General features: G+C 44.8%; 1 protein-coding gene across 2 annotated transcripts in view; it reads right to left on the bottom strand.

The window, feature by feature from the left end:
* The window catches only part of ACOX2 (acyl-CoA oxidase 2), a 46,555-nt gene that overhangs the window by 5,162 nt on the left and 26,543 nt on the right, over positions 1 to 14,850 (bottom strand). For both annotated transcript variants that reach the window (XM_074198859.1, XM_074198858.1), the window contains exons 10-14: positions 14,448 to 14,638; positions 12,860 to 13,039; positions 11,182 to 11,287; positions 4,991 to 5,208; positions 2,487 to 2,619 (exon numbers count right to left, since the gene is read on the bottom strand). In XM_074198859.1, the coding sequence (XP_074054960.1) occupies positions 2,487 to 2,619; positions 4,991 to 5,208; positions 11,182 to 11,287; positions 12,860 to 13,039; positions 14,448 to 14,638 (828 nt within the window). The remainder of the gene's footprint in view (positions 1 to 2,486; positions 2,620 to 4,990; positions 5,209 to 11,181; positions 11,288 to 12,859; positions 13,040 to 14,447; positions 14,639 to 14,850) is intronic.

The raw sequence follows: 14,850 nt of genomic DNA, 5'->3' as shown, positions 1-14,850 counted from the left end.
ACTTGGTAGGTATTTAGTAACTATTTGTTGAATTATATAAAATGGAATGCTTCCTCCCTCTCCTCCTTGGTTTTCTGTACATGAAGTTGCCTTTGCTACCTCCTTTCTCTCCTTGTCTTCCTCCTGTTTCCTTTGAATATACACCTACCTATACATACACAGATATGTTTGTGAGCATATGTGTATCTGGACACACAAACTATATATGTTATTTTATATTTTAAGGTATGGTCTAAAACTTCAAATCCAATTTTCTGATATTATTTTCACTTCCTCATATGACTATTTGTGAAACTCTTGCTTTTGATGAAAATGCTCCCCATGCATCTGAGGTTGACTGCCTCTTGTTTCAAATTTTGCACCCTAGCAGAGTCCTCTGTCTCAGGAACTCTCCATATGGGAGTGGCATTGGGTTTGGTCAGACCTTCTGGGCAGCATCTTGAATGTATGTGCTGGGAAAGACAAGCAAATTCTACCCTTGAGAGGCAGTAGCGGATAGAGGTTGGAGCAGGAGGAAAGATGTGGGTTCAGATCCTGCCTCTGATACTTAGCATCAGTTTAGAGCTAGAGGGGCTGTGGAACCCAATTACATAATGGATGAGCCTCAGTTTCCTTGTCTGTGATATGGAGGTAATGCCTCTAGCAATTAGCCCCCAAGGCTGCTGTGAGGCTCAGGGGAAGGAGCTGGCTCTGGAGTCGGGCTTTCTAGAGACTTTTTCCTTTTCCTTCTCATATTTCTCCTCTTCCTCAGGCCCTTCTAGGGTTCCCATCCCCCTTCTCTTCCTCCTCCTCCTCCTCCTCGAGTCTTCCATCCGCTCACTTCTTTTCTCAGCTCAGTTCATTGTCTTCTTGCAGCTCTGATCACGTCTTTCCAGATGTGATCTTCTCTTTTCCCTTTTCCCTTCTCCAAAGCTCACTGCTGGCCTTTGTCATGATTCCAGAGCCAGCCCCATCCTCCTCCCAATTCCTCTTTTTCCTGAAAACTCTTCCTATTTCCCCCACCCCTAGGAAGGGGCTTGCCCCAACAATGCCTGGACCAGGTTTCCAAGCTAGGGTTCTGACCCTTCCTGGACCACCAAGACATGGCCAACTCATGACCTGCCCAGGAGAAACTGCCCTGTCCTTGCCATTGGCAGAGGCAACTCTGGACTTACCCCTTCCACTGGTGACCTTGGGAGAGGGAAGGGGCAAGGGAGGAGTGTGACTATTTAAAATGGAATCTAAAATTAGACTTGATCTAGACATGGCGAAATGCAAATTAAGTGTGAATTAAAGTCTTAGAGTCATCAATGCAAGGATGTGGCAAGACACCTTTTTGAAATTTCAAGAGGGAAAAAAAAAGTTAGGTTTATTCACATTCATCATCCCAGTAACACATTTATGCTATAGAACATGGTGAAACATGTTTAAATTTCTATGGGCGATGACTAGCAAGTCCTGTCTAAATCAAGTATTCTAAGCCTGGGGCCTGTGAACTCAAAATAGTTTATCCATACATATACTTAAATATACACATATATGTATATGAAATTTCACTGTCATATTACTATGATTGGTTTTCCTTGAATTCCCTCAAATTCCTTGAATTTATTTTATGCATTTAAGAACATTAAAATGCAAATTTTTTAAAAAATGGAAAATTATCCTGAGAAGGAATATTTCCTTTATTAGATTGCTCAAGAGGGCCCATGTTACCAACAAATCTAGGTTAAATCTGCTGATACAGTATTTAGATTATAGGTCATAGGATGCTTGATGCAAATTATGGATTTTTTTTAACTTGGAAAGTCCATTATTTAATTGCTGGGGGCACTCTCTCCAGGGACTCAGATGGCAACACCACCACCTCTTAACCTGTATGATTCTTGTCCATTCTTGTCCAAGTGATCCTTGGATCACTTCCTCATGTATTTTGGGGGATGGCAGATTGTCTAAGCATCGGTTTAGAGCTAGAGGGGCCGTGGAACCCAATTACATAATGGGTGAGGAAGCTAGTCCAGAAAGGTAGTAAGGGACACAGCTGAGATTGGAAGCCAAACCTAATAACATGAAAAGAATGAATATGTCCCTGGCCAGCCTGACTGCTAACTATACAAAGCCCATGTCTTCCTTCGAGGATGAGCTGATTGTCTACAGATGGTCATCCTGACTTTGGTGGTGGTCCCAAGAGGCGGCTCCTTGAGCAGAAGGTCCAGCCTTTTGGTCACCGCCATGGTGTCTGCTCAAATGACACCTCCAGTGGTGGAACACTGTCTTAATCTTTGCAGCAATATATGTCAACTGAATTTGTTACTCAAAAACCACTGCTTTGCCCCCCCCCCCCATTCCAAGCAGTACCTCTCCTGGCCTCAGACCCCTTGCCCCCCCTCACCCATGTGCTTAAAATACTTTTAATTGATTTCCATTGAGTTGGAAATCACCCGGGGTGGTTTGTCTCCTCTGCCTCCTACCAGACTAGAAAACAAGGAGCTGGTGGTGCTCCCTACCTCAGTATTGGTTGGTGATAGTTGGGCCCACTCAAACAGCCGTTCATAGGCATTTCCATCATAACAGCCAAGTGCAGAATTTAAGGACTCGTCGGAAAAGTCAAAGGCATCAGTTAATAAAATGGCATCTTTCCTAAGAGAGAAACATAGGAGTTGATGAATATCTTTCAGATTACAGACATGCAGTGATCAAGATGGTGGGGTTGTATCCACTGGGTCCATGATCCCTAAGCAATCTGGTACCCAGTGAATAACTCAGAGCAGGGGCTTCTCTGTTTTGGCCCCAGTACGGCTCCTCTTGGGTTATGAGCCCCCCTGCTGACGTTCAAGTGCTCATAGAAGACCACCGCCAGCCCTTGGGTCTCTATAATGCCAAATACTAGTCCAATTTATCTCATTGCAATTTTTACACAATTCAGAGTCTTTCTGGGCACCTTGAACAGCTAGGAGGTATTAGTTGATGGAGGCACAAGTCCTGCTTTTCATTTAGTAGCTGAGGGACTCTGGGCAAATCACTGACATCTCAGGCCTCTGATTCAAATCCTGCACCTTATTATTTCAAGTTGGGTGACCTTGAGAAAATCACTTAACTTTATGGGACCCTGTACAAGTCACTTAACCTCCCGGTCCCCCAGGAAACTCTCAAAGATTGAGTTACAGAGGGAGCATCAGTGGAGGGAGATTTCACACCAGGAGTTCAAGTCCAGATTACATCATTGGGCCAAGACCTGCCTTCTCTCCGGACCCCACCTCCAGAAGTAAATAGGAGCCAGGGCTTGGGTGCTCATTAAACCTTGAAGCACCTTTGTACATGGGTGATAGGCCAACAGAGCTCACCAAGCTGAGAACAAGTGTGAACTGTTCTCACCCACGTTGAAAATTTTGTGGAAAATTTTAAAGCTGGGAGATAAGGGACAGAGGACTATGGGACCACGAATAAGTGAAAAAGAACAACCTGATTCTGTGGAGTTTGTAGAAAGTTCAACAGGCTATCCTGATTCCCCACACCCCCTGAGCAACGGCCCACTTTGAGTCTGGATCATAGGACCCTCAGGGGACACCCAATACAGCCCCTCTGAACAGAGGTGTGAGGGTTGCAGTGAGCAAGAAGCAGAGCTGGCCCCTGAATCTGGGTCCCCTCTGTCTTCAGACCCTCACTTCCCCTGAGGCTCCCCCCACCCCAACAAGCAAAATGTCCCCTGGGGGTCCTGCTTGACTCTGACCAGAGTTGTGTCCTAGGCAGCAGACCCTGTAAAAATAGTTTAGACTCTTTCAGACGCATCATTGAATTTGGTAGAATGGGCGTTCCCAGTGACTTGGGGATCAGGGACTTCATCAGATGGCTCAGCATTCGCCTGTGACTTGGAGAAAAATTGTCAAGAGTGACAGGCATTGAAAAATCCTTCACATTGACAAAGAACCCTGGCCAACTTGGAAGCCACCTCCTCGAACCCGGAGCAGTGACTCGAGACCTTGGCCAGTCGGGCTGAGCTTTGTCCTTGGACAAAGCATCCCCTCCTGAGCATGGCATTGCTGGCACAAAAGACCTGGATCTATTGTAAGTGAATCGGGATGTCTAGCTGAGGCATCTGGGCAGAGGCCAAGCCATAGTCCTTCATAATCCCAGAGAGGCCAGCTCTCTCCGTTTGTCCTCCCTCCCTCCCTCTAAATCTGGCTCTGTCTCTGTCTCACTTGCTCACACTCACTCTCACATACACCCTCTTACACACACACACACCCCCTCATACACACACATTCTCATATTCTCACACACACATACAGTCTCTCCCACACATACACACACTCTCATACTCCTTCACTCACACATACTGTCACATAACACACAAGACACATACACTCTCATACACTCACACATACACATACTGTCTCTCAAATACATACTCTCACACACACACTGCACACACACACACACACACACGCACACACACACACACACACACACACACAGAGGATGACTTCTCAGCAGCTTTTAGTCTCAGCTGCTCAGAGCAGCACGTGCCTTCAGGGCGATGCTGTTTTCCTGTTACAGTTTAAACTCTCTTTTCAAGTCTAGAATAGCTTGGGTCTTTCTCAGTTTTTTCCCCAGGAACCTGACTTTGGACTTCAGTGGATTTTCGGTTTCCTGGACCCAGTCTGCCTTCCTCCACCTCCCCCAGCTAACATGTGCACACTGAAGCAGCCCTTCTTCCCTTTCTCTAAAATTTGGCAAAACCCAAACCAAAGTAAAATATCCTCCTACTAATCCTGCTTGGGAAGCAAGCTGGAATTTAAATTTTTCCTCCTAGACTTAGTCCTCCTCCAAATTTATATAGATACATACATATGGGATAACACATAAAATGCTTTACAAACCATTAAGCGGCATCTCAGTGCTGGGTATTGGCAGTAGGAATGATGACAAGATGCCATAAGGGAGGGGTTCTGACGCCCCCCCCACCAACTTCATCCTCCTGGGGGGGGGGCTCCCATGATCACTCACTCACCGGATAAGAGAAAGGAGGTCGAAATAGGCCACTGTGGCCAGGTCGGCTTGGGCCCCCGACATGTAGCCGTCATGGAGGAAGTCGCCCAGATTAGAGAGAAGTCCGTCTAAGGCATACAGGTCACAGAGTCGTTTAATGACTTGGTAGATCTCTGGTTCATTTTCAAGTTTTCTTAGAGAGTCCACAAAAGCTTTTACAGTAAAGTAGTAACAGTGAGCCTAGAAAAGATGTAGTGGGGTAAAAGCTTCGCTTCTCAATTCAAGCTGCCCCCAAACTAGGGGTGGGAGAGTGGGGAATAAGCATTTTCTGTTCAGACTTGCACAGTGGTCCGAGTTAGAAGGGGACTTTGGGACCATCTGGGCCAGCAGGTAGAAGCTGCCATCTCTGAGCTGTCTTTGAAATTATTTTGGTAACTGTATTTCACTATGACTGGTTTCCTTTGTAATTTTACATAGTTTATTCTCTGCATGGAAAAGCATTATTCTCAGAAGGCATTCATTTGTAGGCTTCAACTGCCCAAGGACCCATGACAAAAAGAGGATGAAGAAGTTCTGATCTAGGCCAACCTAGACCTCCCTTGCAAGATCTACACCAGGTGGCCTTGTTGGGAGACCCCTGAGGCACCTGTGTCCTTTTGGACACTCTCATTATTAGGCAATTATTTTCTGTTTGTTTTGCAAATATAAGGAGAAAGCTGTATTCTTGTAACCTCCACATACTGTTCTTAATTTTCTTTCTATGGTTGGGCAGAACCAAGCCAGTCTAATCATCTTCCCCATGATAATCTTTCAATACTTGAAGAAAATAGTTATTTTGCCACTTAATGTAAACATTGCAAGTTCCTTCCACTGATCCTCATGTGATATGGTCTTTAGACCCTTCCCCATCCTGCTCATACTCCACTGGATGCATTTCAGCTTCCCAGTGTCTTCTCTAAATTATGGTGCCCAGAAGTAAACAAAATACCCTAAAACACCCCAGAATATAACAGGGTTATTACAGAACTAAAGAATTTTATTGTTGGAAGAGACCTCTGGATCTATCCAGTTCAACTCAGTGGCCAAGTCACTATAACATACCTGACAAATGGTCACCTAGCCTTTGCCCAAAGGCTTCCTGAGGGAAGGAACCCCTTCTGGACAGCTCTGATTATAAGGGAACTCAAGCCTGAATATACATCTTTGCGGCTTCCACTCCTTATTCTGTTCCCTTGGAACTAAGGAAAACAGAAACTATCCCTCTTCAATTTTTCAAATATTTCAACACATGTACCCTTTTCTACTTCAGGCCAAATATCCCCAATTTCTTAAATGGAACCCCCTTCTGGTTGTCCTTCTCTGGCTTATCAATCTATCAGTTTCTTGTTTCTTTACATACATCTCTTAATACAATCCAAAATCATGTTAATTGGTCAATGTCAGTTTTTTTCCCTCTTTTGTTTTACTTTCAATGAATAAACTTCTATTTTCTCTTTCTCTTCTCTCCACTCTCTAATTCCCTTGAATTTTTTTTTTAGGTTTTTGCAAGGCAAATGGGCTTAAGTGGCTTGCCCAAGGCCACACGGCTAGGTAATTATTAAGTGTCTGAGGCCAAATTTGAACCCAGGTACTCCTGACTCCAAGGCAGTGCTTTATCCACTACACCACCTAGCTGCCCCTAATTCCCTTGAATTTAATGAACATCAACAACACAAAAAGAAAAATAAAAGCCTGATAGAAATATGCATAGTTAAGCAAAATCCTGAATTGACTCTGTTAAAAAAAATGGATACCTTATTTTTTATCTTGAGCCTGTTATGGAAATGAGTAGCATCACTTCTGGAGTCTTAGGTGGTCATTGTGTTGATTAGATTTCCTAAGTCATTCAAAATAGTTTGTCTTTAAAATGTTGTATAAAATTGTTCCTGGTTCAGTTTAATTAATAATTCTTTAGTTCATTCATGTCTTCTCAGGTTTCTCTGAACCTAACCCTTTTGTCATTTCTTTGATCATAGTAGCATTCCAATATAGCAAATACCATTAGCTGTTCAACTACTTTCCAACTGATCACTGCCCTCTTAGTTTCTGGTTCTTGGCAACTACAAAAGAGCTGCTATAAGTGTTTTTGTAGAACAAGTCTCTTTTCTTCTTTCTTTGATTACTTTAGTGTTTAAGCTTAGTGGGTCAAAAGTTGCACAGTTGAGTGATTTTGGGGGGCCAAAATGGCCAGACCACTTCAGAGCTCCACCAATAGTGCAGTAATGTACCTCTTTTCCCACAGCCACTCCAATAGTTTTCTTTTTCCATTCATCTTTGCCTATCTGATGAGTGTGAGGTGGGACCTCAGAGTTGCTTTAATTGATCGGTGTCCATTTGAAAGGAGGTCTAAGAGTGTTCCTGGGATCTCTCTTTGATTCTGTACTGCTTAACATTTTTATCAATGCCTTGGTTTACCAAATTTACAGATCCCCAAAGATCTCAAACAGTGAACCAAATCCAGTAATAGTAACCTGATAGAAATCTATGGAAAACTCTAAACTTGAGTTTAAAAAATGACAAGTACAAGATGGGGAGGAACATGGGAAAATGACCTGGAGGTCTTAGAGGATTGTAAGGGCAATACAAGTCAACAGTATGATACAGCATTTCAATAATCTCACCCACTGCCATGGGCCCAATTATCTCTACAGGTATGAGATCCAACTTTCATCTCTCTCTTGGCCTATTTCAATAATTGCTCATGAGAAATCTCTGCATGTCCCATCGGCAAAATTGTCATTTTTCCTCCTAGACTTAGTCCTCCAAATTTTTCCTACTTCTGCTAAGGACATGACCCATCCTTGTGGTCCGCCAGGTTGTGACCTCAGAGCCATCTTTGACTTTTAGCTCTGCTTCATTTCCTGTGTGCAGTCAATCACTGAGTCTGGTTCATTCTATCTTCAGGACCTTAGTCTCTAATCCTAGCCCCTCCTCTCTTCTAGCCTCTCCCTCCTGTAAGATTTAGCTACCTAAGCCATGTCTGTAAGCATCTGCCTATGCATCTCTAGTGGTCCTCTCTATCCCTTGGGATAAAATACAAACTTCTCAGCTTGTTTAAAGCCTTTTACAATCTGGCTCCAGACAGTGTTTCTAGACTTCTACATTTCTCACATTCCTACGCTTTACATTCCAGCTAAATGATCTGTTCTGCCAAACTGCGACTTCCTGCCTTGATGTACCATCTCCAATCCCTTGTGCATGGTCTGTCCCCCCGTATCTGGAACACTCTCCTTGACCTCGCTGGTGGAATCCCTGGCTTTGAGGTTGAGTTTGAGTGCTGCTTCCTGCACTGAGCCTTTTCTGATCCAGTTGTCAGTGCCCCTGGCCCCCACTACTTTATTTTTTTTAACCATATTATACCCCCCCCCCAGTAGAATGTAAGCTTTTTGAAGGTGTGATAGAATTTGAATTTTCAATGTCCAGCACAGTGCCTGGCCCATAGAAGGCATTGACTAAACATTTATTGAATTGGCTGGAACTGGTCAGATGCTCCTTCATGATTAATGTCTTCCCTTTCTTCTTGGGGGCCTGTGGATGATCTTCCTACCCCAGTTTGGTCTTTGCTTTTCAAACCAGTGTTCATTTTCACCCACTTTTTTCAAATATATCACTTTGAGTTTGTCATTCTTGTTTCTTTTTTCTGTCTGCTTTGCTTCTCTTTCAGATACTCTGTAGTATTGGGTGAGGTGGTGTGGGCTGGGTCCATCAAAGATCTGTGATTCCATTGGTTTTCTGTCTCCCAATCCAGCTAAACTTCAAGGTTTGCAGATGGAGAAACTGAGTCACTTGCCTAGGGTCCTGAAGTGAGTACATGTCTGAGCTGGGATTCGGGGTCTTCCTGACTTCACACCCCAGCCCTTTGTTCACCACAGAAGGGATGTGCCACACTGCCTGGTCTGGACCCCAGAGAATAGAACTGAATGAGAAGATCACTGATTGAGAGCTGAAAGGGACCTTAGAAGTCATTTAGTTTAATCCCTTCTTTTGTAGATGAGGAAACTGAGGCCTCCAGATGTTAAGTGAACCCCAGTCTTCTGACTAGAGGGACCCTGCTGCTGTCTTTACCACCCCATTGTGAGGTGGGGAGATTAGAGGATCAAGTGCTGCCATGTTCTATCTTTCCTGTAGTACCCCTCTCCCCCAACATTATCCAGGAAAATTTTGACAATATTAGACCAATCCTCTCTGATTTGCAAAGGAAGCAAAAATTCTACTCTGGTAGGAGTTTGAAACTTTCTTTCTCTGATTCTGTGACTTTTCAAATTAACTCAAAAATCTTGCTCCTGCGAAACCTTTTCATTTATTCTCCCTTCCCATTATTTTAACTTGAGTGCTACTTCCTGAAACTATGCCATAAAGTTATAGCCAAAATGGGGGTGGGGTCACTGAATGCGCCACTCTGGGAAAGGAATGGTCCTGGAAAGAAATCTCTCAGGACAGGGTCATCATCAAATAGATCTTCAATACGAGAGTCCCAGATCGTCTTTGTTTTACTTGGTGGTCCCAGCTTTAAGAAGACTTGAGAACTAAAGAGGTGCTTCATTGGTTCCTCCATTTAGTCTCTCTCTGTCTCTGTCACTCAGAGTCCTTACTTCGGAACACAAATTTTCACTTCACTTTCCAAGATCCTTCCATGTGCAGGATCTCCAGCTCATCTCGTGATAATCACTTGCCCATCTGGGGGGTCCTGGATTTATTCTGCCTGGTCCTGTTCTCTCTGCTCCTGCCTACCAAAGACAATATAATTCTGTACCCAGGCTCCCAATGGCAGCCAATGGTGTTGAAGTGCCACCAGGTGGCACTGTCTACTCAAGTCTGCCATGTCTCATCTTGCCAAGGGCCATTCCAAGCCTTCCTGGATGGCCTTACCAGGGTTCCTTGGTCAAGCCTACTGTCAGCAGGACCTATATTAGATTCTCAGATTTTTTTGGTTGCTAAATCTTCCCCAGCCCCATAGTAACGGGGGGTCATTGTCAACTCTGCCTTCTCCCCAGATCTGAGCTGTTGCTGTCGATTCTGCCTTCATCACCTGTGGGCTACTGCAGTGCTGCAGACCCTCCTCCCCTGAGCTTCACCAAAGTGATCCTCCTCCAACACATCTGACCACATCACCTCCCTCCCAACTCAGTAAACTCCAGCATCTGCCTATGACTTCCAGAATGAAACAGAAAACCCTTGGTCTGACTCTTAAGACCCTATCCTAGCCCTTCTCCCCTTCTAGTCTTCCACTGTCTCCCTTCCCTGTCCCCTGTGATTCAGTGACATTAGCCTCTTTGTGCATGGTACTTCATCTCCCAGTTGAGGCATTTTCTCTGGCTGGCTTTCATGTATAGAGCGCTCTTCTTCCTCCCCTATTCCCACTTCTCTGCTCTGGCTCTTAGCTTTCCTGGCTTCCTCCCTATCTCAGTGAAAGAAGCCTGTTGGATCTCTCATGTTTCTGCCTCTCCTCAGAGAGGACACTGGCCATAGCTTACTCATCCAGACCTGTGTACATCATAAGCTCCATGAAGGCAGGGACTTGTCTTTATCTTTTCTTTATACACATAGTAGGTGATTGATAAATTGCTTATTGACTGAGTGGAGACACCTTCCTCTTTCAGACACTGGCAAGGGGGAAGAAGGAGACCCTTTCCCAAAAACATAGAAGGCTTAAGTAATATATCCACGAAATGAAATGAAACACCAGCACAGCACAAGAGGAGGCAGGAAGGGAAAGGAATCTGGACTCTAGCTCCTTTTTCTTCTGTTCTCTTTGAAGTGAAGTCTTTAAATAACCAGAATCCAATAAAAGCTGGGTTATTAGGTGGTCTCATAACTCCAAAGCAATCTTATGGATGGGATTTAAGTTATTTAGTGAAAATATTGAATACTGAAACCTTGGTAATAAAATGAGGGCAGATTTGAATGATTATGAGAGGTATGTAGCTGTAGGACAAAGAGAGACAGAGAGAAGAGAGGAGAGAGGGAGGGAAGAGAGAGAGAGAGAGAGGGAGACACAGGGAGAAAGTGAGGGGGAGAGATAGAGGGAGAGGCATGGGGGAGAGAGGGAGAGAGGGGGAGAGAGGGAGAGAGGGGGAGAGAGAGAGAGAGAGAGAGAGAGAGAGAGAGAGAGAGAGAGAGAGAGGTAGAGTGAGCTGTCATATATTCATTCATTATAGTCAGTAAAAGACTCACCTTGGCTGCCTGGACATGCAGGATTGCGGTCTGGTTCCATGCAACATACTGGTCAATCCCAGAACTGGTCAAATCATGTAGTTTATGAACTGAGTTCCTTATAAGCCTGAGGAAGGTAAAAACAAAGAATGTATGGCAGTGTCCATTCATCTATCCTTTTTCTACTGGGCCATCTGCCTCTGGATATCTGGTCTATGACAGAGCTCTGTTGTCTGGCACTTGGGATATGTCCAACTTTATCCTTGGCTTCTCTCTGTGGTAGGCTGCCTTTATCCAGGCCAACTCACTTTTGAGGACACAGGTTTCACACAACAGGTGTTTGTGAAGCACTTCATTCATACCAAATATCAGGTCTACAAGAATCAAAACCAAGACAGGCTCTACCTCAAGGGACTGACCTTCTGCTCTGTTATCTGTGACCTGCAGGATCTGATGGCAAATCCTCTGCTTGGTGGTGAAACCCTTCCTTTTCTGAGCTAAGTCACTTTTCTATCCAGGCTCCTGCCTCAATACCATTGGTTTAACATGGGCAGACCAATCCGCTTAGGTTTGGTTCTAGTTCATGCCCCTGACCATGGTGGGAGCCAAGGAAATAGAGAAGATGACTCCCCAAAACTATTCATTATTACAGTTTAATCCTCTCTTATCTTTACAAAGTATCTTTAATTTATATTGTATGGTATGTTCAGAGTTGTCTGCTTGCTGTCCCCCCCATTAGATCGTAAGCTCCTTGAGGGCAGGACTCGGTTTTTACCCTTTTTTATATTCATAGTGCTTAGCACACAGTTGGAATTTAATAAATACTGTTTGACTTGACTCTTCTTACTGAAAGAAAATCAGCCACATAAGAAAGTTCTAGGGTGAATTTTTTCAAGCCCTTCTGTACTGTCCCCCACACCCCCCAGCCCTCTACAGTCGGAAGGGTATTTGGCCTTGACCTTTCACTCAGTGAACAAGTTCACCTGACTTAGGATGTAGGTAGGGGGTAACACCAGTGCCCTGGGGCCTGACTGCCAGGGTAGCAATGCACTTGGCCAGCCAAGGTTGGCAACTTCCCAGCCTCCCCTGACCTGGTTGGGACCTGCCTCCACTCCCTCAGCCTCCTCTCTACTGGATGCTTTTCTTTTTCCTTTCAGCACCTGGAGCTCAGCACTTTGCAGACTCTGGCATCATCCTGGCCTGGCTTTTTGGCTCCTGTTTGCTCTCTTCCAAACTTAGAATCTCCGTCCTCCCAGCAGGGTCTGACCTTTCTGGCTTAATCTTTGTGTAATCACTAACATATGCTGGCCTAGCCTACACAGGATATGATCCACAACCTGGTTACTTAAGGCTCTTTGGTTTTTGTATGGCAATTCTCTCCCTCCCCCTCTCTCCAGCTCTCCTCCCCCCCTTGCTCCTTCATTTGTTTCTCTCTCTTCCCTCTCTCCCTTTCCCTTTCTCTTCCTTCCCCTCTCCCTCCCTATCTTTCTCTGCCTCCCTTTCCCCCATCTCTCTCTCTCTCTCTCCTTTTCTTTCTCCATCTCTTTCCCTTTCCCTTCTCTCTTCATGGATAGACTTCTCTAGACTAATCCAACCCAAAGGGAGCCTTGGTCATCTTGAAGGAAAATCTGAACGATGAAAGGAGAAGGAAAGACCACCTGTCCTCTTCCATGTGGGGAGTCGTGTGCATCTCACTGACCTTTCTGCTACGTGTGCATAGGCTTCAATGTAGAGGGCTGGGCTGAGGAAGTCTGCTGTCGTCTGTGCCGGACACTTGCCTGTCCAAGCTGAAGTGAGATACTGGATAGATTGAGGAAGGGTCCTCTGCTTCAGAGAGCCTTGGGAAGATTGAATCTGTAGGTAGCTCTTTACCAGATACCTGAAGGAAATGTCAAGTGAGTAGGTGGCCTCGGTCCTCCTTAGTCACTCAGCAACCATCTGGATCCTATTTAGAAGTGTCCCTTTGGATGGACCTCTTAAGATTTTCTAGAAATACAAATGGAGGCTGAGTGCCAAAGAGAGAGCCTTGGATTTCTTCCCAGCTTCCCACCTGATGTGGGCGAGTTGCCATTGCTTATTCCCCCATATTAAATGCAGTGTGAGCACCCAGATTCTGAGACTCGCTGCTTAAAGATCTGCTGGTGACCCGGAACTCTCCATCCTGAGACACTGTTCTATTCTGGGTCTGCTTAATTTGTTTAGGAATATTTTCTTTACATTAAGCTGAAATCTGCCTCTGCAACTTCTGTTCATTGTTTCTCATTCTGGCCCATCCTGCCAAGCAGATGAAGCCTAATTCCTCTACCACGTGACAACCCATGCAATTCTTGGAGACAATGATTGTGCCACTTTTGGCTGTCCTGGTCATCTTTCTCTGCATGTGATTCATTTTGTCCATGTCTTTCCTAAAATGTTGGGTCCAGATGTGCTCTGACTTGAGCAAAGCCCACTAAGATTGACTGTTGTCTTCTGATGCTGTAGTCTAAGACCCCTCAGCTGAGATCTTCTGGCTGTTGTGTCTTAAGGTCCCAAGATCTTTTTCACATGGATACTACCTTCATCTCATAATTGAAAAAATAAAATTTCACTTTTAAAAACATGTGAAGGTGGGATCAAACTTCTCTCAAATCAGTGTGAATTTGTGGGCTCAAATTATGAGTTTGCCCAAGAATCTCTACTTACTGTTACTGAGGTCTGTGATGCTGAATCTGTCTCCAGGTCCCTCAGTGACCACCAAAGATAGGAATCAATATGGCGCCAATGTCAGTAGAGATTCATGCTGTTGCCCCCCAACTAGCATCAGAACAATGACTATAGAGGAACTTTGTGCCCTCTGGGCATCATCCATCAGCAGGACAGTGCCCTGAAGAGACTTGGGTTCAAATTTAGACTCTGAGCACCTTCTCACTTGGGTGACTGTGGTACTTTACCCTCTCTGGGCCACAATTTTCTCATATGTCAAAAGAGATAAGGTGACTAAGATTTCTTCCTGCTCTAAATCACTGAACTCTATGGAAGCTTCAGAAAGTCACTTTTCATTCTCTTGGGGGGGGGTGTCTTATTTTTTACATGAATGAAAGTAAATTGGAGTAAATTGCCTCCAAGGCCCCTTCCAGCTCTGAAATCTATGATTCTCTGGAACTGCAGTCACAACTATTCCCTGGTGGTGTGTGTGTGTGTGGGGGGGGTCCCTTTTAAGGGAGATTCTTCAAAGATTCTCCAAATAAGCCTGGTGACCTTCCTGGGAAGGTGATCAGAGATTTCTAGTTCCTAGATTTCAGTCATACCTGGCTGTCTGCAGGTACAGCACGGTGTTTTCCCCTTCATAGGTACAGGAGCCTGTTACTTTCGTAACCAGGGAAGGCAGTCCACTCAGCAGGGAGTAGCCGTGCCCACCACAGGCCCTTCGACAGATCTCAGCTCCCTGGACACAGTGGTCTGACACCATGGCCTTCATTCCTGCGCTGAGTGCATGAAGCTGTGAAGATAAACAGACCAAATTTAGTAGGGGTGCAGTGAGCTGGGGGTGGGGTGGGGTGCACAGGGAGAGGGAGAATAAGGGTGAGGGAAAACTTACATTCAACTTTTTCTGTCCAAACACTGCTCCTTCAGGGTTTGCCAAATATAATCACTTTTAATATTTAGGGGAAAAAAATTACTTCAGACGTGGAATTTGAACTCACAAATTCA

The sequence above is a fragment of the Macrotis lagotis genome, chromosome 8 (assembly GCF_037893015.1).
Source record: "Macrotis lagotis isolate mMagLag1 chromosome 8, bilby.v1.9.chrom.fasta, whole genome shotgun sequence".
Classification (NCBI taxonomy): domain Eukaryota; kingdom Metazoa; phylum Chordata; class Mammalia; order Peramelemorphia; family Peramelidae; genus Macrotis; species Macrotis lagotis.
This window is presented reverse-complemented; position numbering and strand designations above follow the sequence as displayed.